This window comes from Cervus canadensis, chromosome 18 (genome assembly GCF_019320065.1).
Source record: "Cervus canadensis isolate Bull #8, Minnesota chromosome 18, ASM1932006v1, whole genome shotgun sequence".
NCBI classification, from domain to species: domain Eukaryota; kingdom Metazoa; phylum Chordata; class Mammalia; order Artiodactyla; family Cervidae; genus Cervus; species Cervus canadensis.
The window spans coordinates 22,397,594-22,421,018 of NC_057403.1; the positions used below are offsets into that span (position 1 = coordinate 22,397,594).

General features: G+C 57.3%; 2 protein-coding genes across 13 annotated transcripts; one reads left to right on the forward strand and one right to left on the reverse strand.

The window, feature by feature from the left end:
* Window positions 1–521: 521 nt before the first annotated feature.
* Window positions 522–11,913, forward strand: B3GNT8 (UDP-GlcNAc:betaGal beta-1,3-N-acetylglucosaminyltransferase 8). 12 transcript variants are annotated; one of them, XR_006263356.1, is made up of 5 exons: window positions 522–927; window positions 2,403–2,566; window positions 7,380–7,504; window positions 10,538–10,686; window positions 11,018–11,159. XR_006263356.1 is itself a non-coding variant. In XM_043436108.1 (3 exons), exon 3 carries the CDS (start codon window positions 2,924–2,926, stop codon window positions 4,118–4,120), a length of 1,197 nt encoding a protein of 398 aa, XP_043292043.1. In that variant the 5' UTR covers window positions 528–927; window positions 2,403–2,566; window positions 2,890–2,923; the 3' UTR covers window positions 4,121–4,249. The 12 variants fall into 12 exon arrangements, 2 of the variants coding, with proteins under 2 accessions (XP_043292043.1, XP_043292042.1); XR_006263357.1 differs by having other exon boundaries at window positions 10,541–10,686; XR_006263354.1 differs by lacking the exon at window positions 7,380–7,504 and adding an exon at window positions 11,780–11,913 and having other exon boundaries at window positions 527–927; window positions 10,541–10,686; window positions 11,018–11,138.
* Window positions 4,597–23,328, reverse strand: BCKDHA (branched chain keto acid dehydrogenase E1 subunit alpha). Its single transcript, XM_043436106.1, has 9 exons — window positions 23,168–23,328; window positions 14,078–14,263; window positions 13,885–13,971; window positions 10,332–10,440; window positions 8,228–8,389; window positions 6,681–6,887; window positions 6,445–6,586; window positions 6,052–6,223; window positions 4,597–5,115 (listed from the first exon to the last, which is right to left on the reverse strand). The coding sequence occupies exons 1-9, from the start codon at window positions 23,273–23,275 to the stop codon at window positions 4,945–4,947; spliced, it is 1,344 nt and encodes a 447-aa protein (XP_043292041.1). The 5' UTR covers window positions 23,276–23,328; the 3' UTR covers window positions 4,597–4,944.
* Between the last annotated feature and the right edge of the window lie 97 nt (window positions 23,329–23,425).

Sequence of the window (23,425 nt, forward strand, 5' to 3'; positions counted from 1 at the left end):
AGTATAAAATAAAAAGTAAAAAAATAAAAATCCAAGGCATGCAGCAGCATCACAAAAATGTTATCGCCTGGGGTTGTGATGAGGTGCCAGTGAGGTGCCATGTGCCCTGGGGGGCCCTGTGGCTGCTGGGCGTGACACTGGCAGTAATGACAGCTCTAAAGATAGGGTTGGGCAGATTCCCTCAAGTGCCCAGCTCAGTCACCCCCTCGGAATTGGCAAGCTCCCATGACAGCTTTCCCCCCTGCCAAAGTTATTGCTCATAGATACTGCTGAAAATACAACACAGTGTTTAGGTCTGTGGGTTGCAGAGTTAGGACACTTGAACCCCACAGTCTGGACAAGTTTCTTGTCTGGTGGAAGTGAGGGCACTGACTGGTACACGGTGGGATCCAGAAACCTGGACTCGGATCATCTGGTTGGACCCAGAGGAAACAGACGACCTTGAACCCCCGAGTTCCTGGAAGCCTTCCCTAACAATGTGGGGAGACCACCTGCGATCCTACACTTGAAAACCCAGCCATGACCTCCCCTGGGGCAAATGCCTTGAAAGGGAGATCAGCTTTTCTTGACACTTATCACGAGCGCCCCCTGCTGTCACTAGACCGCAAGTGCCGCAGGTCAAGCCTCAGCGAGCTCCAGGGAGCAGGTGCTCACCGCGCCCCAGAAGGGAACAGCTCTTACACGGAAGGGCAAGACCTGCAGACAGGCGTACAGTCAACACTCAAGAAGCCGCACGGGAGTGGATTCTCGGATGTTAGGCCAGGAAGAGCGGACCTCACACCGCACGGAGCGAAGCTCACTGATAGAAGGGCACTTACTGGAGACTCTGGATATAATGAGTTAGCTAGTGCAGCTGGTGTTGGCCTGACAGTTTTCTTGGTTGGCTGACTGGAACTTGGGACTCAACAGTGACCTACGGTGACTAAGGTGAGAAACCTGAACTGCCCAGGCATAAACTGGAGAGGGAGATCCAAAGACCTGGGGAGGCAGAAATGCAGGCTGGGGTCCACATTCTACCAGAAGGCACCTACCTCTTTAGTCACTCGACATCTGACCTCACCTGTTCCAGTCGCTGGATGGTTTCTCTCCTCACTGGAATGTCTGCAGACTAAGGCATACAGCAACCCAAACTCTCCGCCCTGCCCCTGGTCTGTGCTCTGGGAGTAGCTAGATGAGCCAAGAGTCGGGGGGCTAGACAGCCCCCCTGCCCAGCCTGGGGGTAAAAAGGCTTGCAGACCCCTTCCAGGGGCTCTCAGAGCCCTGCCCCAGCCCACTCTGGCTTTTACTCCATCAATAGTCCCCACCTCCTCCACACTCTCTTCCTCCATCTGGCCTCATGGGCTCCATTACTCAAACTGCTGTTGCTGACAGACAGGGTTCCTGCAGCGATTTGGACAGTTCCCAACAAGCAGGCGGGTCGGGCCAAGCTCACCTGCGGGGAAGGGGGGGTTCCCTCACTCTCACCCCAGGCTCCAGGAGGTCTTAGATGAGCCAGCCCCACCGGCCTGCCTCCCCAGACAGCTGGAGCAGCCCCAACAGCAGAGGCCCCTGGAGGGCAGGGCCATAAACACAGGCAGACACCCTCTGGTCCCAAGGGGGCCGGATGTGAGTGTTCCTGGAGTCACCGTGCAGCTGTAGGCAGGGCCGGCCCAGGGCTGGAGAGAGGGACCAGGAGGGACGGACTGCAGCCCTGCCAGGCATCCAAGGGAATGGAGGGGGTGCGGGGGTCAGCCCAGCTCCAGGGCTCCCGGTGCCCCCACTCGTCACCCTTCACTGCCCCTGGCTTGGCTCCCCCTCTGCCCACTCCCTCCCCAGCTCCTCCCCAGCTCCCTCTCGGCCTCCCCCTGGCTCTGGCTGTTCGCCCACTCCCGGCTCTCCGCTTCCAACCCGAGTACCTCCACCTGCCCCTCCACATTCTCTCCCCACCCCTTCCCCCCGGGGCTCCACCTCTAGCCTCTCCTCTTGGCCTCCCTGAGCCTCTCTCTCCTCCTGCCCTGCCCCTGTGGTCTCCCCAGCTCTCTGCTTCCTCGGCCAATGTCTTCTCCTCACTAGTCCCCTTCCCCCCTGACTCCTGGCAACACCCTCCGCTCTGGCAAGGCCCCCTGCCCTCTCAGCACATTCACCGCCCGCCTCCACCCCTGGCCAGGCCCAACCCCTGGCCTCAGGCTTGGCCACTTTAGGGCTCTGCCTCTCCCTGGGTCACTCTGACACTTCCCAGCCCCGGCTCAGCGGCCCTCAGCCTCACCCTCCCTGGGACTCTCTCTGAGGCCCCGGTCCTCCCCTCCCGGGCCTGCCGGCTCCCCTGCACCTTTCCCGGTCTCACCAGAAAACCAGCCCCGACACGCCCCAGCCCCATCCCTCAGGCCTGCCTCTCGCCCTCCCCCGCCCCCCTTCTCCCTCAGCCCCGCCCCAGCCCCTCCCGGCCCCTGGGGCCCTCCCCGCCCGAGGACCGGCTGGGCTGGGCTGGAGAACAACACGGGCACCTCCGGGCGGAGGCAGAGGGAGGCGGCGGAGAGAGCCGGACCCAGGCCCAGGGCGCTGGAGTTGGCCGGAGCTGGCCGCAGAGGTGAGGAGGAGGGAGCAGTGCCTGGGGTGGGGGCTGTGGGGCGAGGACGTGATCCCTGTGATCCTGACTCCTGGTGAGGAGGGGAAGGGTGGGGCAGGAACGAGGAGCCCCTGGTCTCTAGGAGGGTGGGGATGGGGACGGGGAAGACAGAAGGGGTCTGAGTGGCTGAGTGGAAAGAGCCAGGAGCTGGAATGGCAGTGGGGCGGGGGTTCGCCGGTCCGGGAAGACGGGCTTCGGGTGGTCGGTGGAGGGCCGGGTCAGGTTCTGGACCGCAGAAACCTCACCGGAGCGGCCCGGCCCCAAAGGCCCCTGTGTCTCTTCAGCCGCTCCCACAGCCGCCCCTCCCCGGGCCAGGTCATGCGCTGCCACAAGTGCCTTCTCTGCCTGTCAGCCCTGCTCACACTCCTGGGCCTTAAAGTGTACATCGAGTGGATGTCCGAGCCCCACCTGGGCAAGGCCTACCCAGGACCCCGCAGCAGCCCGCCAGGCTCCACGCCAGCCAGCGCCGAGCCCACCCTGCCAGCCAACCTCTCAGCCCGTCTGGGCCAGACTGGCCCGCTGCCCTCGGCTTACTGGAACCAGCAGCAGTGGCGTCTGGGGACCCTGCCCGGAGTGAACAGCACAGAGGCAGGGGACTGTGGCGCTTGGGGGGCTGCCGCTGCGGCCGAGATCCCTGACTTCACTTCCTACCCCGAGGACCTCCGCCGCTTCCTGCTGTGGGCTGCCTGCCGAAGCTTCCCACAGTGGCTGCCCGCAGGTGGCGGAGGCCAGGTGACCGGCTGCGGGGATCCCGGTGACGTCCCCTTCCTGCTGTTGGCTGTCAAGTCGGAACCAGGGCGCTTTGCGGAACGACAGGCTGTGAGGCAGACGTGGGGCGGGTCGGGCCCTGGGATCCGGCTGCTCTTCCTCCTGGGGTCGCCAGTGGGCCAGGCGGGGCCGGACCTCAGCACCCTGGTGTCCTGGGAGAGCCGCCGCTACAGTGACCTGCTGCTCTGGGACTTCCTCGACGTCCCCTTCAACCAGACACTCAAGGACTTGATGCTGCTGGCCTGGCTTGGCCGCCACTGCCCTGGTGTGAGCTTTGTCCTGCAGGCCCAGGACGACGCCTTCGTGCACACCCCTGCTCTGCTGGACCACCTGCGGGGCCTGTCGCCTGCCCGGGCCCGGGGCCTCTACCTGGGTGAGGTCTTCACCCAGGCCAAGCCCCTCCGGAAGCCCGGAGAACCCTTCTACGTGCCCGGGTCCTTCTTCGAGGGCAGCTACCCAGCCTACGCCAGCGGGGGTGGCTACGTGATCTCGGGGCGCTTGGCACCCTGGCTGCTGCAGGCGGCGGCCCGCGTGGCCCCCTTCCCCTTTGGCGACGTCTACACTGGTCTGTGCTTCCAAGCCCTGGGCCTGGCCCCCAGGACTCACAAAGGCTTCCTCACGGCCTGGCCGGCAGACCGCACTGCTGACCCCTGTGCCTTCCGAGACCTGCTGCTTGTGCGGCCCCTCAGCCCTCAGGACAGCATCCGGCTCTGGAAACAGCTGCAGGACCCTGGGCTCCAGTGCTGAGCCCCGGAGGCGGAGGGGCGGGCAGGGCAGCCCCTGAGGGGTGAGGAAGGCGGTCCTGGAATGGAGGCTGCCCCTCCTGGGCCTCGTCTTTTTGTTTTTGAAACAAAATACGTGCGCTCTGCATTCTGAGACCTAGAGTCATCTCTCTTGTCTATCGGAACCTGGGGTAGTGTACAGAGCAAGGCTCGGCTGCCCCCACCCTGGGCGAGGTCCGCTCTAATGGCCGAGCCGTCATGCTGGACACCAGCTCTGACCCGTTCTTCGGGAGACCTGAGGTCATCTCTGGAGGACCCCACCCCCATGCCATTCACTGAAGCTGACCCTCCAGCTTATGAAAGTCTCTGGAGGAAGACAACAGCTCAACAGCCGTGGCTTTACTCATCTCCAGTGGAGGAGCTAGGGGAGTCCCAAGCCAGCCATGCTGGCCTCGCTCCACTGTCCCCACTCCAGGAAACAGAAACCAGAGGTGGCAGGGAGCCAAACACAGAGACAGAGTTTATTCACTGCGTGCTGACCTCTCATCCTGAGTCAAGCTCCACAGGCTAACCGGCCACGTCCAGCCCCAGAGGTGCCCTCGCCCAGCCCCTGGGAGAAGCCCATGTAACTCAGGGCGGAGAGGAGGCTGACCAAGGACCCCCCCAGTGTAACAGCCTAGCGGAGCAGGAGATACCTCAAGTACTGCCTGGCTCCTGTGTGTGCTGGAGGCAGCTGCTGAGGAAGCTGGCACCCTGCCAGTCCCGTCTGCCCCTCAAACTGGGGCTGCCTCTTGGGGTATTTGAGGCACTACCCTAAGGTCTGTGGGGCCTCATTTGGGGCGAGTGGCCTCACTTCTCAAAGTGGTCCAGCGGGTAGTGTTCGCCATAGGTCTGGAGATGACGTGCCAGAGACTCCTGCTGCTTGCGGAGCTGGGCAGGCATCTCCTGATACACATCCGAGAAGATCAAGTTGGGGTTGGGCTTCAGCTTCCGCTCAGCCTGCTCAAAGGCTTCCATTACCTGGGAGACAAGGGGCGGTGGGCAGGCAGCCGATCCCTCACCCAGGAACCTACCTCTTCCTGTGGGACCCCCCTGAGCCTCAAGTTCCCACGCAGATGATGGAAATAATCATCATAACAGTGGTGACAGCTAACATCACCAACCCCAGCCTCTCCATCCTTAGTGTAACCCGGCGCTGTACTGAGAGTACAGAATCATCTCGGCCGCTTAGCGGCCTTAAGAAGCAGGTAACTCGGGTGAGGAAAGCAAGGCAAAGAAAAAAACATGTCCATGATGACATGGTCGGGGCAGAGTCAGGAAGCACGTGCTGGCCAACACCAGGGTCCGCCCTGCCCACTGGGCTGCAATGTCCCTGGCATTTGATGACCAGGGCCGAGGAGGGCAGTGCACGGACTCTAGTGGACACCTAAACTGCATGTGGAGTAAGTGCAAGGCCTCAGACAAGCTTCTGAGGCAGGTACCCAGTATTCCTCTTCAGAGGTGAAAGAGCTGGGGACAGACACCTGCTGGGACATGGCCAAGGTGCCCATGCCTGGGCATTGTGACATCAGGGCGATCCCCAAGACTCCGTTCAATGGTACCCCCCCACCCCACCCCCAGCTGGGCTTCCCCGGTGGCTCAGTGGAAAAGAATCCTCCTGCCAGTACAGGAGATGTGGGTTCTATCCCTGGTTGGGAAGATCCCCTGGAGTAGGAAATCGCAATATCCCCTGGAGAGGGAATAACCCAGTATTCCTGCGAGGGAAATCCCATGGACGGAGGAGCCTGGTGGGCTACAGTCCATGGGGTCACAAAAGAGTCGGTTGCAACTGAGCAACTAAACGAGAACGAACAACCCCCCCAGCCTCTCCGTTCGTGCAGCATTCCTTATGAAGCATCAGACGGGAACATGGCCCCTGGGGTGGTTTCCAACTGGGGCAGGGAAGCCCTGCCTTACCTTCTTGCGGGACTGCTTCCTCCAGGCCTTCTCCTGCTCGTCGTCCCACCAGCCGCGGCTCTGCAGGTAATGCCGCAGCCGGGAGATGGGGTGGTCCTGCTTGTCCCAGTAGTTGACCTCGTCCACCGAGCGGTACGCCGAGCTGTCGTCACTGGTGCTGTGGTGCCCAATCCTACACGGGGAGGGGAGGCCCAGGTCAGGCTGCGGCCCGCAGGCGAGGGTCAGGAGGGCGGGGCTAGACTAGGAACAAAGGAGTGGGAACGGAATAAAGGCCAGAAGAGGCCAGACGGTTCGGGCAATGGGGTCGTGCAGTGGGGACAGTGACCTATGTGGGGGAGGAGTCGGGGACAGGCTGTCACGGTTGGGGGATGATGGGGGGCAGCCAGCCGGTACCTGTAGGTCATGGCCTCAATGAGGAAGGGCTGGTTCTCCGCCACGGCCCGCCGCCGGGCCTCCTTGGTGGCGTTGTACACGGCAAACACATCATTGCCGTCCACGCGGATGGACAGGATGCCGTACCCGGGGCCTCGAGCCGCTGTGGGGACAGAGAGGCCGGCCTGGCCCCAGGGCTCTGTCGAGACCTGAGCCAGGAGGGGAGGGGAGGGGCAGGCACCCAGCAGGGCCCTCACCGATGCCATCCCCGCGGTACTGCTCCGAGGTGGGCGTGGAGATGGCGTAGCCGTTGTTCCGGCAGAAGAAGATGATGGGGCACTCGAGGGTGGCGGCGAAGTTGAAGCCGGCGTGGGCATCCCCCTCACTGGCCGCCCCCTCTCCGAAGTAACAGATGACCACTCTGTTGGCGTTGGCCCGCTTTGCCGCGTAGGCCGCCCCAACCGCTGCAGAAGCAGAGACATGCGCATCTCATCAGCACTCACACCCGTTCCTGACCCGGGCCTCTGGGGCTCAGGCTGGCAGTCGCCAGGCTCTGAGGGGAAGAAAACACCTGAGCCCCAGAGAAGCTGCCCCGCCCGGTCCCCTCCCCTCATCTGATGGCAGCTCCATCCTTCCAACCACTCAGGCCAAAACCTTCAGCGTCTTTCAGTCCTGTCATTCCCGCACCTGCTCCACCTCCAAATGGGAGTTAAAGTTTGACCTCTTCCTCAGCTCGCCCTGGTGGTCCCAGCCCCGCCTCCCCCCTGCGCCTGAGCAGCCTCCCCACCCTGTTACCCCCCCGGCCAGGCTGACGGGACTCACTCCTCCTCCCCCAGCCAGTGTGCTCAAAAGTCAAGAGCCCGTATCACACCTGGGCTGTTTTCCTGGTAGGCCTTATGACCCCTGACATACTCCACGTGTTATCTGCTCTGAATGCTGTCCATCTCCCCCACCAGGGTCAGCACCAGGAGGCCTCAGGGTTTTGCTGCCTCTGTTCACTGCTCCTAGAACGGAGCCCAGCACACCGCATGGACTCCAGATATATCCAACTGACTGACTAAACCGCTCACCCAAACAGAAGGTGAGGGCCTGACCCCACCTTATGGAAATTCTATGGAATGGAGATCAGTGAAAATGCTACCTCCACCGAGAAGGCTGCCCTGTCCACCTCTCACCTCAGACATAAACCGCCCTTGTTCTCAGATATCTAAAACTTACTAGGGGCGAACGTGCCTGGGACTCTGCTAAACCCTGCACACATCAGCTCAAGTGTCTGCCCTGGAGCAGACTGACCTTGTCTTTGCACTCTGTGGCTGCAGGCCTGGCCCCAAGCGGGTCTGCTTCACAAGCGGTCATCTTTAATAGAAGTCACACCGGCTACGCTAAGCATCGTGCGCTTCCAGAATCAGCTTTGGGGGAGTCAGACTCCGAGGACAGAGGAAGACCAGGGTGGGGGTAGAGAACCTGGGCTCTAGAGCCACCTGGTCCACAACACGAGAGCCAACTCTTCTTGCAACCTGCCAGTGACCTTTAGCGAGGAACCTGGCACACAGTTCCACACGGCTGGCTGTGCCGGTGAACAGACACGAGGCGAGCACCAGCATGGGAAACAAAGTGTGGCTGTGCCTGCCGAACGCCACCAGAGCCCTCCCACGAGGGTCCCAGAAAGAGAGATCTTGTAAGTCTAGTGCCCAGACCAGCGCTCGGTCCTGGCGCCCACCAGGAGGCCCCGGTGGAGGAGGTGAGGGCCCGAGCGGGGAACGTTGTCAGTCTGCGTGTGCCGGGCCTGGGCGCGCGTTCTCACCCTGGGGGATCTGCGTGGCCAGTGGAGAGGAGATGGTGACGAAGTGGCGCTCCCTGCAGCCGTAGTGGACGGGCATCTGGCGCCCCTTGCCCAGGTCGCTCGCGTTGCTGTAGCACTGGGCCATGAACAGCTCCAGGGGGTAGTCCCGGTACATGAGCACACCTGGAGCGGGAGGAGGCAGGGCTACTCTGGTGGCTGGTATGGGGGGCAGGCCAACCCCTGAAGGACACCCCCTCACCCACCGCCAGGCCCCGTCCCCCTGCCGGTACAGCAAGGGAGCCAGACTAGAGCGGCGAAGGCGCATTCGGATGCTCACAGGGACGGTGCGCAGAGCCGAAAGGCCTGGCTCAACAGGGAGGCTGTTGTTCGGACCCACTGACCTCTGCTCACGAAGGCCACATGGTTTCGTTTTTCAAAAGGAGAAATTCAGCTTGCCTGTTCTTTTTCTTTTGAGAAGCCACTTGATTTTTAAGTGTTCCTCTAATTCATTTACTTAAAAAAAAAAAAATCATACGTACCAAACAAACGTATGGGTCATGTTCATGACTCCTGGACTAAGGGAGGAAACATTCAAATCTGTTCTCAGCAGTAAAACCCGTGGTGGACACCTACCTCATCATCAAAAGCCACAAGCGCACACCTCTCTGACCTGGGCTTCACACTACCCAGCTGGCAGGGCTGGCGGGGGCCCCATGCAGCCCCTCCAGTGCAAGGCTGGCAGAGGCCTCCACCCCACTGTGATGGGAACGGAGACAGGCTCCACGAGAGCCGCCATCCTGAGTGCCCTTGTTCTTCCCACTTCAGAGACGGGAGACACTGAGTCAGCCAGGCAAGCAGCTGCCCAGTCAGGACGGGCAAGCGGGGTCGGCCTTTCCTCCTGCCCTGCACAGGCGACCCCTGCAGCTGCTGGGACGCAGGGCATTCCAGGACCCAGGGAGGACGGCTCACTCCTGCAGAGGTGGCCTGGGCCCTAACGGCCCCTGTGTGCAGCGCCCAGCTGGTGCCCACGATGCCAGGCCCTGCCTGGAGCCCTCCCCAGAGAGATCCCCTCAGCAGAAACAGCAGGAAGCACTCGGCAAACCTGGCAGGGCCTGGCTTGTGGCCCAGCGCCTGGGGAAATCTAATGATGCTGAACCAGAGTCATTATCACGGGGCGTCTGTCCTCCCGGAGTGTGTGGGGGTGGGGGTCTGGCGCAGCTGAGAGGAGACAGTCTGAGGGGACGGCCATGCCAGCTGGTCCAGGCTCTGGACAGCCAGCCTGGCCAGGCCACACCTCCCAGAAGTGCTGCGCAGGGTGCGAGGCTCCAGCCACAGCATCCTCTCCAACTCTGAGGGCTTATTCTGCACCGTATGCCCTGTGCTGAGGGCTTCGTGTCATCTGCCTGGTGAAGCTGTCTTGGGAGGGGTCCCCGTCCTGCACAGTGAGGACGTGAGATGAGGAAACTGAGGCACGGCGCAGTTAAGCAACCTGCCCAGGATTGTGCAGCACTTAAGAGGAAGGGACAGACGGGGCTCCCCCCGGGCCCCACACCAACAACTCCTCTGGAACCCCCAACTTCAGCTCCCCTCTCCTCCATCTCTCCTAAACGCTCGTCCGTCTTCTTCATTCCTACTCTGTGATTCTTCCATCCTCTCCCTCATTCACTTAGAAGTGGTTAGAACACACTGCCCATCTGCTTCTGCTGGGTGAGTGACCTGGCACCTGGAGAGGCCGGCAGAGCCCTGTACATGTGGATGGGGGTCCCACAGCCCAGCCTGCCCTCACTGCAGGCTCCCAGCAGCCCCACCACGCAGGGGGTCGCCGCCCCATCATAATCTCTATCTCTAAGATAAGAAAAATGAGGGTCAGAGAATGGAAGTGACTTGTCCCAAATTTAACATCCGATCACCAGCAGGGCATGGAAAGCTTAGCGGCACAGGCACTTAACTACAGTATCGCCAGGCCTCTCGGAGGGGAAGTACCCCGAGGCTTCCCTGGCATCATGACGCTCACAGAAGGGCACACTGGTAACTAATGTAGGCCTTGCCTTCAGAGCAGGCGGGACTGAGGCTGATCCAGGCCCCAGGCCCACACTCCCTAGGGCCCGGCCAAGGTCAGACGTACCTGCCTCCCGGTACTGGCCAAACACCAGGTCTGTGTCGTCCAGGGCTGCCGCGCTCCCCACGTGCGTCCCCTCCTCGCCGTAGTTGGTCATGTAGAAGGATATGCGGCCCTGGGGGTAGAGGGGGGCCCAGGCCCCAGGTTCAGTGAGGCTGGGCAACGACAGACAAGTATCCAAATGCTGACTGACTGCTGACTCTGTGATTCAGCAGATGCTTCCTGAAGGCCGGCTCTGGGCCAGGCCACGCTGGCAGGCCTGCCTCCATGGAAGAAGTGCCAGGTTGGTCAGAGCCAGGGTGATGGAAGCTGAAGGTGTACCCACTCCACCATGGAGAGGCATCACAGAGCAAGGCCTAAGGTGAGCAAACGTTGGGATGGTGGAGGTTTCCAGGGAGCTGACAACAAAGGCCGGGAGGCCAGAAGGCCTGGGATGTAAAGTGTGGCAGGGAGCAGGGGGAGGCAAGGTTGGAGAGAGAGGCACCTCCTAGCTGGATACACCAGTGCCCAAGGTGACTCCCCCTTCCTGAACCCCTCAATCCCAGAGCCTGGAAAAGCAGGCTCCCAGCCTCCCTTATAGTCAGAAGTGGCCACAGGACACAGTTCTAGCCAGACAAGTGGAAATCTGCTTTTGCTTTCTTGATAAAAGAGATGACTGCATCGTTGCCATCCATTTCCCCTACTTCGCACAGAGACATGAAGCCTCGACCTGTGGCAGCCATCTTGTGAACATGAGGCAACAACTACAGGAAGAAAGTCAAGCTGCCCACGATGATGAAGCAGAAACGTAGGAAGTCTGGATTCCTGACTGTGGTACTGAGCAGAACGGATTTCTAATTAAAGACCTAAGGACAGAGAGAATGAGAGGGGAAGTGATAGCTAGGGGATAGGAGGGGACACGGGTGCACTGCGGGACTCCAGCTTGGGTAAATGGGTGGATGGTGGCACCCATCACTGAGAAATGGCCTAACGGAGGAAGAGGAGCAAGTCTGGGAGGAAGGTGCTGAGGTCAAGTCCGGACAGGCTGAAATCGGTGAGGGACACCCAGGGTGAGAAGTCAAGCAGAACTGGGGCTAAGAGGTGAAGTCTAGCTGGAGACCTGGGAGCCCCGGCAAAGAGATGGGCAATAAGCAGGACCACATGGAAGGTAAAACGGACAGCCAGGTCGGCCTCTGCAGGATGCTCTGTTCCCAGTCCTCATGTCCCACAGGCCTAGCCTCCCATCACAATCCGGGAACCGATGAATAATACTTGCTTCCAAGTGGGGAGCATTAAAAGTTAATTGACCGCCGGTGCCAAGCGAGTGGGTGGATGCTGAGTACTTGGCTGGGCTGTCAAGGTTGGCGTGGGGAGGAGCCTGAGAAGGAGGAATCCTGAGGAAACGGGACCTAGGCTAGTAGCAGAGGTCACGGGCTGCCTATCCAGCATTCGATCCCTCTTGTCTTTACTAACAGGTCTCATTATACCACTGGCAGCAACTGCCCAGACTGACAGACTACTTTCTCAGTGTCCCTGGCAGCTGGGAGTGACCAGTGACACGTGTGGTGTTATTTGGTGGGTCTACCTAGAAAGTTCTATAAATGTGGGTGTGGGGAGATAGCTGGGCAGTGCCATGTCCGACCTTCCACCTTCCTTCTACTTCCTGCCTGGAGTAAGACGTGATGGAGGGCTCCAGCAGCCATTTGGTTCCTGAGGGGCCCTAGAGGCTAGAAGCCAGTGCTGGGTGTCCAGCAACATTGTGGTGTACCAGTCCCAACCACCTGTTTCCACGTTTCTTTTATGCAAGAAAAGGAAACTACTAATCTGTTTAAACTATTGCTTTTATTTTTGTTAGGATTTGGGGGGTGTTGAGGGAGGGCTGTCTGCTACCTATAGCTGAGCGTCATCCCAGCTAATAAAGGCTGGAACCTGACGGCCAAGCTGATCTTACTGAGGGTTCCCATTGTTGGCCAATGGCAAAGGGACCTGATGTGCGCGTCTCACGGAACTCCCACCCCACCTTGTGGGATGTGTTCTCTTGTTATTTCTACTTTTTTTCTTCAATACACTAAGGGAACTGAGGCAAAGACAAGAAAAACCAACTGCCTAAAGTCACAGTCGTGACTCGGGGCCACGTCATCAGGTTCCAAAGGTCCCGTGTGCACAGTCAACCCAGGGGCAGGAAGGAGCCCATGAACATGAGTGGATGGGAGGCGTGGCCTGGCCCTGAGGCTGTGCAGAGGGGAACAGATGGCTGAGAGCCACAACGGGAGACAGGGCAGACAGGAAGGGCCGGTCTTGATCTTGTGGACGACAGGAGCCACGGGCAGGGTGGAGAACCACACGCAGCACTGCTGTGAGCTGGCTGCCCACATGATCTGCTTGGAACTGTCCTCGGTGGGCCTCGGGCTTCAGTCCACAGTGGGGTCACCTGGGGGCTTGATACAGGTGCAGATTCCCAAGCCCATCCCCACGTCTGACCCAGCAGGGGTGGTGGACGCTGAGGGCCAGCCTGCCCTGCATTCTCCCACTTTTCTAACAGGAACCCCGTGCCCCTGTTCTTAAGTCTCTGCAGCCCAGGAAGGACAGATTCCAGGCATCTGCTCCCACGGTTCCCAGGCAATGGCACACGGTCCCCCGGCCTGGCCAGTCAATCTCATGGGTTGGTTCAAAGAGGGATCTGTCTGTGACCAAAGCCTGGCCAATGAGCATCAGCCCCGGGCCTTCTGCTGGAAAGTTAGGGACCAGACACTCCTTCCACTGCTAAGTAGAGAAGATAGTAACTGCAAGGCTGGTATCCATGACAAATGCCAGTTTCACTGTTTCTCAGGCTATTATGTACGCCACGATCAACCCCCGCAAAATAGCTATAACCCCATAAGGTAGCTAGAGACCAGCCAACTGAAGCACTGTGAGGTTAAGCAACTTTCTCAGGATCACAAAGCTACAGGGTGACAGAATGAGGACTCCGATTGCAGTCCTGCTCCAGAGCCCGCACCCTGAACCCTTTCACTGCCCCCGCTCTGTGAGCCTGGAGCATCCAGAGACCACCGCGGTTTGAGCATGAGGGAAGCCAAGGCAAGGGAGAATGGAAAAGACACCAGGAGAGAGAAACAGGTTTGGTAACATTTTTTGGGTCCCTGGGTCCAGCCGTGCCTGAAACAGGGCCTTGTAGACTTGTAGGTATTCGAGTCCACAAGCCCCCTCTCTGCTGACACTGCTGTGCCTCGGTCTCTTGTCTGCTGAAGCTAACACTGCTGACTGTCCCTCCACAGCGCACGACACACAGGCGCTCCAGGAAGCGCCGAGGGTCACCCTGTTCTCAGGACTGTGAGTGTCTGAGAGGAAGGGCCACCCAGTCTTCTCCCGTCTTCCCGTCCCCAGCACAGCTAAGCCCCAGCCCACCAGACAACAGATTTCCTGTGATCCAGTTCAACCTTCTGCCCTGGGGCAGGACCACAAGACAGGGATCTCCATTCCACTCCCGCTTCTTTGGGTGCTGTCTTTTGGCCCAGACACAGGTAGGGTGGGCAGGACCTCAGGTAATCCCAGGCCCCCTCCCCAGCCCATCCCCACGCACCTGCCTCTGGGACTCATAGAGGATGCGGTCCATGGTGTTGAGCAGGGTCATGCTCTTGTAGAATTTGAGCACCTTCTCCTGGGGCAGCTGCAGACAGAGGCACAAACAGACGTGGGCCAGCTGGGGCCAGAGAGGAGATGGGCAAGGGGCTTGGGTGTGGGAGGCACGGGGTCAGGGGGAGGCGGCCTCTTACATGAGGATCCTCGCTGGGGTTGATGATCTGGCCCTGCCGGTCCATGACGCGGTAGATGGGGATCCCAGAGATGACATTGGGCTGGATGAATTCGAGCTTATCTATGAACTCCGCTGAGGCCCCTGGGAACTGCGGCTTGTCATCCAGGGATGAGAAGTGCTGCTGTCGCTGCCACCAGTGGGGGTGCTGGGGATAGAGGATGGAGGGGAACACCCAAGTCAGGAGCAGCAGAGGTTCCCTGTGGTGGCAGGCAGTATTGCTGGTGATGCAGCCGCCAGGCCGTGGTGGACTCTGGAGCCTGACACACAAGGTCTGACTTCCCGCTCCATCACCTTCCCAGTGTGTGACCTCGGGCAGGTTCCTATAACTGCCTTGTGTCTCGGCTCCTCGGCTGTAAAACTGGGGTGAAAATCATAGTATCTATCACACAAGGTTGTTGTAAAGCTTAAATGATCCAATAAAGTGGCAGGTGGCTCAGGAACTGGTAGCTATAATTATCAGAGGCCCAAATTCCTCTCCTGGCATTCAAGGACTCTCAAGGCTGACCGCAACTACCCCCTCCTCTCATCTCCCATGATGACCACACACACACACACACACCCAAGTGTGCTCTTCACCGACCCCTCTACCAACAAGACCACTCTAAGCCAGTCTCTCAGCTTAGAGTTTACATCTGGGAGCCCTTAAAAGTCAGCCTGCCTCTGTGTGACCATGGGAATGAGGGTCTCCCTCCTCAAGTCTCCCCTTTCCCACCTGTAACATGGAGAACACCTCATGGAAACGCTGGGAGGCTTAGACAAAAGCACGCGTATAAAACGGTGAGCAGAGTATCTGTACCTATCGTGAAGCTGCAAAGTAATGCTGATCCTCGTTTCCACCACCACATCTCTGCTCTCATCTACACCTGAAGGCCTCCTCCCCCAGCACCTGGCAAAGAGCTCCACACGCTTCACCGCCCTCTCCAGCCCTAACCCCCTCCAGAAGCCCAGACTGACTCATTCAACAAATATTTGAGCACCTGCTTTGTTCCACGGCCTGTGCTGGGCTCTGGGGACCTAAGAGAGGCAAGACACCTGCCCCTGCCGCACAGCAGGGAAGACAGATCCCCAACAAGGAACACCGAGGTGGTGTGTGTTCTTCCAGGAGAGGCTGTGGGGTGACGGCAGAGTGGAGAGGGGACAGTTCCCCTGAGGAAGTGATGTGAGAGCTGGGACCCAAAGGATATCTGGGAGTCAGGGAAGGCGCATTTGAGGCCGGGGTAACAGAACATACGGGAATCCCAAGTGGCTCTAGTGGTAAAGAACCCGCCTGACGATACGGGAGATGTAAGAGACATGGGTTCCATCCCTGGGTTGGGAAGATCCCCTGGAGAAGGGCATGGCAATCCACTCCAGTATTCTTGCCTGTATTCTGCTTCAGATATGCAGATGACACTACCCTACGGCAGAAAGCAAAGAGGAACTGAGCAACCTCTTGATGAAAGTCAAAGAGGAGACTGAAAAAGCTGGCTTAAAACTCAACGTTCAAAAAACGAAGATCCTGACATCCAGTCCCATCACTTCATGGCAAATAAATGGGGAGACACTGAAACAGTTAGACTTTATTTTCTAGGGCTCCAAAATCACTGCAAATGGTGACTGCAGCCATGAAATTAAAAGACACTTGCTCCTTGGAAGAAAAGCTATGACCAACCTAAACAGCATATTAAAAAGCAGAGACATTACTTTGCTGACAAAGGTCCGTCTAGTCAAAGCTATGGTTTTTCCAGTAGTCATATATGGATGTGAAAGTTGGGACTATAAAAACAGCTGAACACTGAAGAACTGATGCTTTTGAACTGTGGTGTTGGAGAAGACTCTTTAGAGTCCCTTGGACTCTCAAGATCCAACCAGTCCATCCTAAAGGAAATCAGTCCTGAATATTCATTGGAAGGACTGATGCTGAAACTGAAACTCCAATACTTTGGCCGCCTGATGTGAAGAACTGACTCACTGGGAAAGACTGAAGGCGGAAGGGGACCACAGAGGATAAGATGGTTGGATGGCATCACCGACTCGATGGACATGAGTTTGAGTAAACTCCGGGAGTTGGTGATGGACGGGGAAGCCTGGTGTGCTCCAGTCCATGGGGTAGCAAAGAGTCGGCCATGACTGAAGTGACTTAGCATGCAGGCAAGGCAGAACAGGCAAAAAGCAGAACGTGAGGAGTGGCATGTATCTGTGGAACTGGGGAGGAGTCCGGTGGGAAACATCGCAACCCCCGGCTCAGAGAAGGCCTGGCAGGGAGAGCCCAGGAGAAGCCCACATGCGCACCAGGAGAATTGATCCCGTTTCTCAGCCCTCCAGTTAGACAGCCCTGAACCATCTCAGTGGCGCAACAGAGCCCCTTCATTAAGCCCAAGCAGGGTACCAGGCTGAAGTCCCTAGACACAACCCTCACTGAGCCCTCAGAGCACGTCCGGGAGGCAGAGCGTACTTACTATTGCCCTTCAGACGAGGAAGCTGAGGCTCAGGGCAGTAATACCACCTCCTATACCAGGCCCCAGAGCTAAACCAGACAAGTCGGGACTGGGCTTCAAACCTGGGCAGGGCTGACAGCCAGACCCCCAAGCCCAGTCTCCCCACCCCAGCTGCCCACTTTCCACACGTCTGCATCTTGACTTCCCACAGGTCCCCAGGGTCCTCTCTCGGCTGGCTAACTGTGGCTTCACTTCCCAGAGGAACGGTGAAGAACGACACCTGGGTTCGTCCTGAGCTGGGTCTCACACGTGGGTGCACAAATGGGTTCCCCACCCTCCCTCCTTTAATTGAGGCAAAGGGGCCAGTGGGGGAATGTGAATGAGTGTGCGTTTCTCTGCATTCGTGGTGGTGAGGAAAGAAAGTAAATTATGCTCCAACGGCAGGGCAGGCCCAGGCCTGACAACAGCAGGGCAGCTGCTCAGCTCTTGCAGACCACCCTCTTGCTTTCAGGGTGCTCACGCAGGCTGGACCCTCCCGACCACCTGGAAATGTCGTCTCCCCCCCCACACACACCATGAGCTCCAGAGGCAGGGAGCATGTCCACGTGGCTTTACAGGGCACACACTTCAACAGAGAATTACTGACCCAATGCATGAATGAGCGGTTAAGTTCACTGGCTTGGAGTCAGACCAACCTGGGTTCCAATTTCTTAGCTCACTGCACAGCCCTCTGCAAAACACGGTGTCTCTGAATTTCTTCATCTGCAAAAAGGCTGCGCAGGATTATAAGTAGTACCTCAGATAAGGTATGCAGAGGGTTCAGCACAGCTGTGGGACCTATTATATGCTCAAAAACTGGTAGAAGGGGGGAAAAAACCAAAATCTAGGAGGAGAAATGATAAAAGAGAAATTGACTGGCATTTGGGAAGATTGGGGAAAAGGGGAGTTGGGAAGGACTGCCTGCGTCTCAGAGCAGATGCTAACTCCAGACAGGGCCCCAGTGGATACTCCAGACTGAGGTGCAGGGGAGACTCCATCTGGGGAGGGGCTCTAGGACACGAGGCCAGGGGCCAGCAGGACCCAGGACAGAGTCACAGGGCTCAGAGCAAACCCCAGCGTCAGGGCACAGCTATCTGCCCCCATAGGCTGCAGGGCTACCGGCAGGGTGCTGTCCCTGGAGCTGGGCCTTGGCAGCGCCCCCACATCCGGGGCCTGTAGAGATGAAGGTGGTACCTACGCCAAGGATACTGTGCTGATTCCATGAGCTCTCAAAGGGCTCTGCATAGTGCCTGGCCCTCAGGAAAGGCTCCATCATGGTGGGGATGGGGGGCACGGTGAATCACGTGCAGAGGATATATGCCTCTCCAACCATGTTCCCTTCTTTTTGGTGCAAGTGGGTTGGTCCTAGTGGAATCCTGCAGAAACTGCATGGATTTACAGGAAGCCTTGAAGCCATGCCTTCTCCCAGCACAGGACCAAGACATGCTCTGGAAGGCCAGGTCTGCCCCACAAGTACTGACGGGGCACAGTTAAGGACAAGGACTCCAAGTCCACCACTGCTTCCGGGATGTGGAATTACAGCTCCCTCAGTTTCCTCATGTGTAAACGGAGGTTGGTGTGCAGATTAAGAACTCCTGTGTGTAGAGGACCTCGTGCCTGGCGTATAAGCAACGCTGGACAAATGTGAGTACCTAACAAGTGTGCCTGATGGCTACTGTGGTCAAACAAGGCGTCAGTGAAAATCTGCTCTAAGTCAGGCCCTGAACTGAGGGCTGGAGACGATGGGGAGAGATGGATGATGGAGACTGAACACAGGAGTTACCATCAGGAGGGGCGATCTCAGAGGAGGCAGGATTGTGAAGGGTCGACACGTCAGGTAGGGTGAGGGCTGGAGAGCTGAGCGGCCCGTGCTTGAATCCTGGCTCTCCAGTCACGTCACAGGGGGCAGGAGACCGCCTCCCTGAACCCACGAAGAATTTCTACTTCACCAGCTGCTGGTGGGCGGGTAAAAAGCACCTGCTATACCTGGAGAAGGAAGCCTTCCACTATCTGTATCACGTGTAAGAGGAAAGAACCTCGGGGAAAAGGAAGAGGGAAGCTGAGGCCTGCAGAACGAGCAGGGGTGAGCCGGGCAAAAACTGGGATGGGGGACCATGTCAGTTCTCTGAAAGGACAAAGGCTGAGGCAAGAGGAGAGACCCTGGCACCGTGGAGACCATCTGGCTGCGGCACGTAAATGACAGCAGTTAAGGACGTGCGTCCGGGCCACACCAGGCCCGCGCTGGGTGATGTCCATGTCCCACTGAACCCGAGGAGGGCACCATGACCACACCGCCGTGAGAGGTGGCCCCAAGGCTCAGAGGGCTTAGGCAACTTGTCCGCGATCCAAGGAGATCGGGAGCAGCAATGTCAGCATATGAAGCCAGGCATCCTGACCACTACAGGGAAGCTGGAGAGGATGGCGGGGTCCAGCCTGGGACAGCTCTGTGGATGGGGCCAGGGAACTGGGTCCTCTGAGGCTAAGATGGCTAAGGTCACCTCAGCCAGAGCTCTCTGGGATCTGAGGCACACTGCCCTCAAAGAGAGCTAAACCCTGGCTCTACTTCCAGCTGAGAATGTCAGCATCCACATTAGTGGCTTCCCTTTTCTGGGGCCAGAGAGGGTTGGGGGCCTGGCTGGGGAGGCCAGGGAAGGGTGGAGACAGGTCAGGCTTTTTCTGGCCTCAGGGACCCGGGGGGTTTAGTAGCACTAAGCTCCTCAAGTCACTGAAGGTATAAAGCATCCTTGCTCTGCATCAGTCAGAGCCACACCAGTGTCCCTGTCCCTGGAGAAAAACAACAGCTCCCGTTTCTTGAGCCTTCATGGAGCGCATGGTGTGGGTGGTGGTGGTGGTTTAGTCACTAAGTCGGGTTTGACTCTTTGCGGCCCCATGGACGGTAGCCCACCAGGCTCCTCTGTCTGTAGGATTTTCCAGGCAAGAATATTGACATTTTCTTCTCCAGGGGATCTTCTCCAACCGAGGACTGAACCCGAGTCTCCTGCTTGGCAGGAGGGTTCTTTTCTGCTGAGCCACCAGGAAAGCCCTAGGTATGTGTCATAAGTGCTCCCCAAGAACCGTTTCCTTTAACCCTCACCATCTCTCTCCGAGGGAGGTACTGCTACTGTCCCTGTTCTACAGATTGAGACTGGTGGTGGGGGAGGGAAAGCTTCTCTGAAGAAATGCCCTGTCTGCCCACACTGGAAAGACCATATCCCTACCCAGGTGGTGGGAGCTCACCCAAGGGAAGGGAAAATGCCAGTGGTGCTGAAGTGCAGGGAGGGGAGGGCACCCCACCTTGCCACCAGCCCCAGGCAGAGGCTGACGATGCACACCCAGTCTGGACTAAGCAGGATGTGGTAAGACCTGAACCGAAGTCCCGCCCCTGCTTCTCCGGGCAGTTCTGGAGTCCAGAGCTCCAAGTTCAGGCCTCACCTCTCGGCGCCTCAGTTTCCTCCCCTGTAACAGAATAAAACTACCAGTATGTACCTTGCAGTGTTTTTAACAATGGTATGAGTTGGCCCTGTCAATGATAAAGTGCTTCATTAAGACACCAGCCAAGAGGGAGATGAACTCCTATGGTTTCATGCTGCGATATACTCTGGGCACCAACCACATGGAGATGCTGCACAGGGCCCTGGAGTGCTAGAGCCCCCGACACACTGCCTGAACAGCAGGGTCCGAGAGAGAACATTACTGATAATTCACACAGACCCAGCTTTGAGGTGTTCCCTGACTCCCAGCTGGGCAGGAGGCGCTCTAGTCACCCCACCTGCCAAAGCTCAGAGAAGCGAAGTGACTTGATCGAAATCACACTTGCTTCTTGGGGTGGTGGCTGAGCAAACAACTCAGGACTCCGGGACAACCAAGTTCCCTTCTTCCTCTTCTCCGTGAACAATAAAATGTTTGCTAGAAACAGGATTGAGGGCAGAACCAGCCAAATGCCTCCAGGGCAACAGAGCACAGAGTGAGTAAAGGGGAGTGAAAGGAGAGACAAGCAGGCAGGGGTTGGGGTGGGTGGGTGGAGAATGAGGAGCCTTCCTCCCCACACCACCTGCCCCAACAACCCAACCAGTCCACTACAAACACAACCTCCCAACCTGCCTCCAAGATACAATCTCCTGACTCCACCTTGACTGGCTAAAATTGCATCATCCAATATGGCAGCCACCAACCTCTTCTAGCTATTTAAAGTCATTAAAGTTAAATGAGAACTTCAGTGCTCTGTCATACTAGCCACATTTCAAGGGCTCAGTAGCCATGGGTGGTTAGTGGCCACTGAACTGAACAACGTGGATATCATCACAAAAAGTCAGCCCACCAGGTTCCTCTGTCCATGGGATTCTCCAGGCAAGAATACTGGAGTGGGTTGCCATTCTCTTCTCCAGGGGATCTGCCTGAACCAGGGATCGAACCTGTGTCTCCTGCATTGGCAGGCAGCTTCTTTACCATCTGAGTCATAGGGAAGGTGCTACTGGACACACCAGGCCCCAGATCTTTGAGTAAATGCTACTACTCCTTCTTCTTCCCTCAAAAAAAAAAAAAAAATTTTTTTCAAGCTTAAGAAAAACAAGTGAGATAATTTAAAGTGGAGAAGAAGAAACAGGGACTCTCAAAATACACAGAGACTTCCCTGGTGGTCCAGTGGCTGATTCCCAATCTTAGCCACGTTTCCAAAGCAGGGGGCCCAGGTTCGATCCCCGGTCAAGGAACTAGCTCCCTCGTGCTGCTAGGAAGACCCAGTATAGCCAAATAAATAATGAAAGACCACCCCCTCTGCTTCCCTCCCCGCCAACAAATGACCTCACTAAAAAAAAAAAAAAAGGAGGGAAGGCAAGAGGGAAGACTAGCAAGGAGACTGAGCCAGAAATGAGGCGGATTTAACCAGCCATGAGTGATCTTCCCTCCTCGCACCCAGTCAAGCTCACCCTCACTCCACAGGCTCAACCAATGGGCTCCAGGGATGGAGCTGTGGAGGATTTGACTGCTCAAATCAAAACCAAACCCCCACAGAGATCAGCCCAAAGGCAGGGACTCTCCCACCTCCTTCTTGCTCCAGTAACCTTTCTGAAATTACCTGCTTCAAGTGACTTCCCTTCTCAGGTCTTCCCACACATTATTCACAGCCCATCCTCCTCCCATTTCTCCCTCTAGCAAGAGCTTCTTCCCAGATTCCATCTTCCCTTCCTAATGGCTTGGTGATCAGATGGTCAGACCCAACCCCCCAAGATCTGGATAGAATTCCCGCCAAGGCCTTCACCAATCCAGGCCTTTCCAAGGTCACCTCCCTTCTTCCCCCCGACCCCCCATCTCCGAGGTCAGTTTTTGTCCCTTCCCTCCAACCTCACTTTAAACAGTGGCTAACACTTCCAATTGCCCTCATCATATGCCAGATCCAGTTCTTAGCACTTTACATATCTAATTCTCACAACAACTCTACGAGGTGACCATTGTTAGCATTTTACAGAGAGGAAAATCAGGTCCAGAGAAGAGTAGTCCCTTGACCACAGCTACAGAGCTAGAAAGTGGTAGATTACAGAACACAGCCTCACATGATTTAGCATGAGTCAGTCTTCTTAACCACTACGCTCTTATATGCAAAATCTCAGTTCACAGCTTTTCTCAGCCCCCTTCCTCTCTCCCTCTAAATAGTGTTTCCCATCTACATTTCTGCTGTGCGAGTCTGCCATTAGCAGCATTAGTCTAAAGGGAGTCTGCTCCTTTTGACAAGAAACAAGGCATTTCTCCACTGTTTCTAAGAAATATGGACTAAGTGCTCTGCCAGAACCTCTCCCCTCATTAGTTCAGTAAATACTCACTGATCACCTCCTCCTTAGAGTGACCAAAACCGACAAGGCCCTTGGCTATCGTTCTATATCGGAGGCACAGGATCCACGGCTTTTTATAAGTATTTTATCTTTACTTATTTGGCTGCACTGGGTCTTAGTTGTGGCATGCAGGATTTTTAGTTGCGGCATGCGAACTCTTTAACTGCCGGCATGTGGGACTAAGTTCCCTGATCAGGGATGAAACCCAGGCCCCCTGCATTGGAAGCGCGGAGTCTCAGTCACTGGACCACCAGGGATGTCCCAGAACGACTATTTTTTTTTTTTTACGCAGTTTTTTTAAAAATCAGAATTGGAGCAAAGAAACACGGGGCACCATAAAAGCCCCTGAAAGGGCAACTGATGTCTCTCTCCTCCTCCTTGAAAGTGGACACTTTATTGAGAAGAAAGCCCTTCCCTTACAAACACAATTTTCTCCAGCTCCTGAGGAGAGAGATCACACCCTTCTCCCGTGTTCTCCAAGCGGCCTCCCCTGGGGATGGGCGGCAATTAAGAAACTCCCTCGCTCTCTCCAAGTTTTCTCCCTCCCTAAGGGTCACAAAGGAGCTGCCTGGCTTTTCTTCTCCTAAGGAAGTGTAAGTTATTCCCTTGCATGTCCTGTCCAAGTGGTTCTCCCAGCCCTCGTCCTTTCTCTAACAGCCCTTCCTTCACTTCCTACAGGGACCTAAGGGGACCCCCCCCCCTCACTCTGAAGGCATAAACATTCCGATACCTCCTTGGAGAAAACTCTCAGGTGCCCCAGGTACTCACAGATCTAGCCAGCCCACGAGCCCCAAGCAGCCGCAGGAGCGGGAGGCCGGCCCGTCCCAAGCCTCGACTTGCTCCCCAAACTCTCGCCGCCGCAGCCGCCACCACCATCTTGGCTGACTATCTCTCGGAGATCCGCCCCCTCTCCTCGGCGAGACCGAGGCTGCCCCTTCATAAGCCTGACTCAAATGCCAGCAACACCCTGCCACGAAACCATACGCTACTAGTTCTGCAGCCTCTAGGACACACATGTAGGTGCAT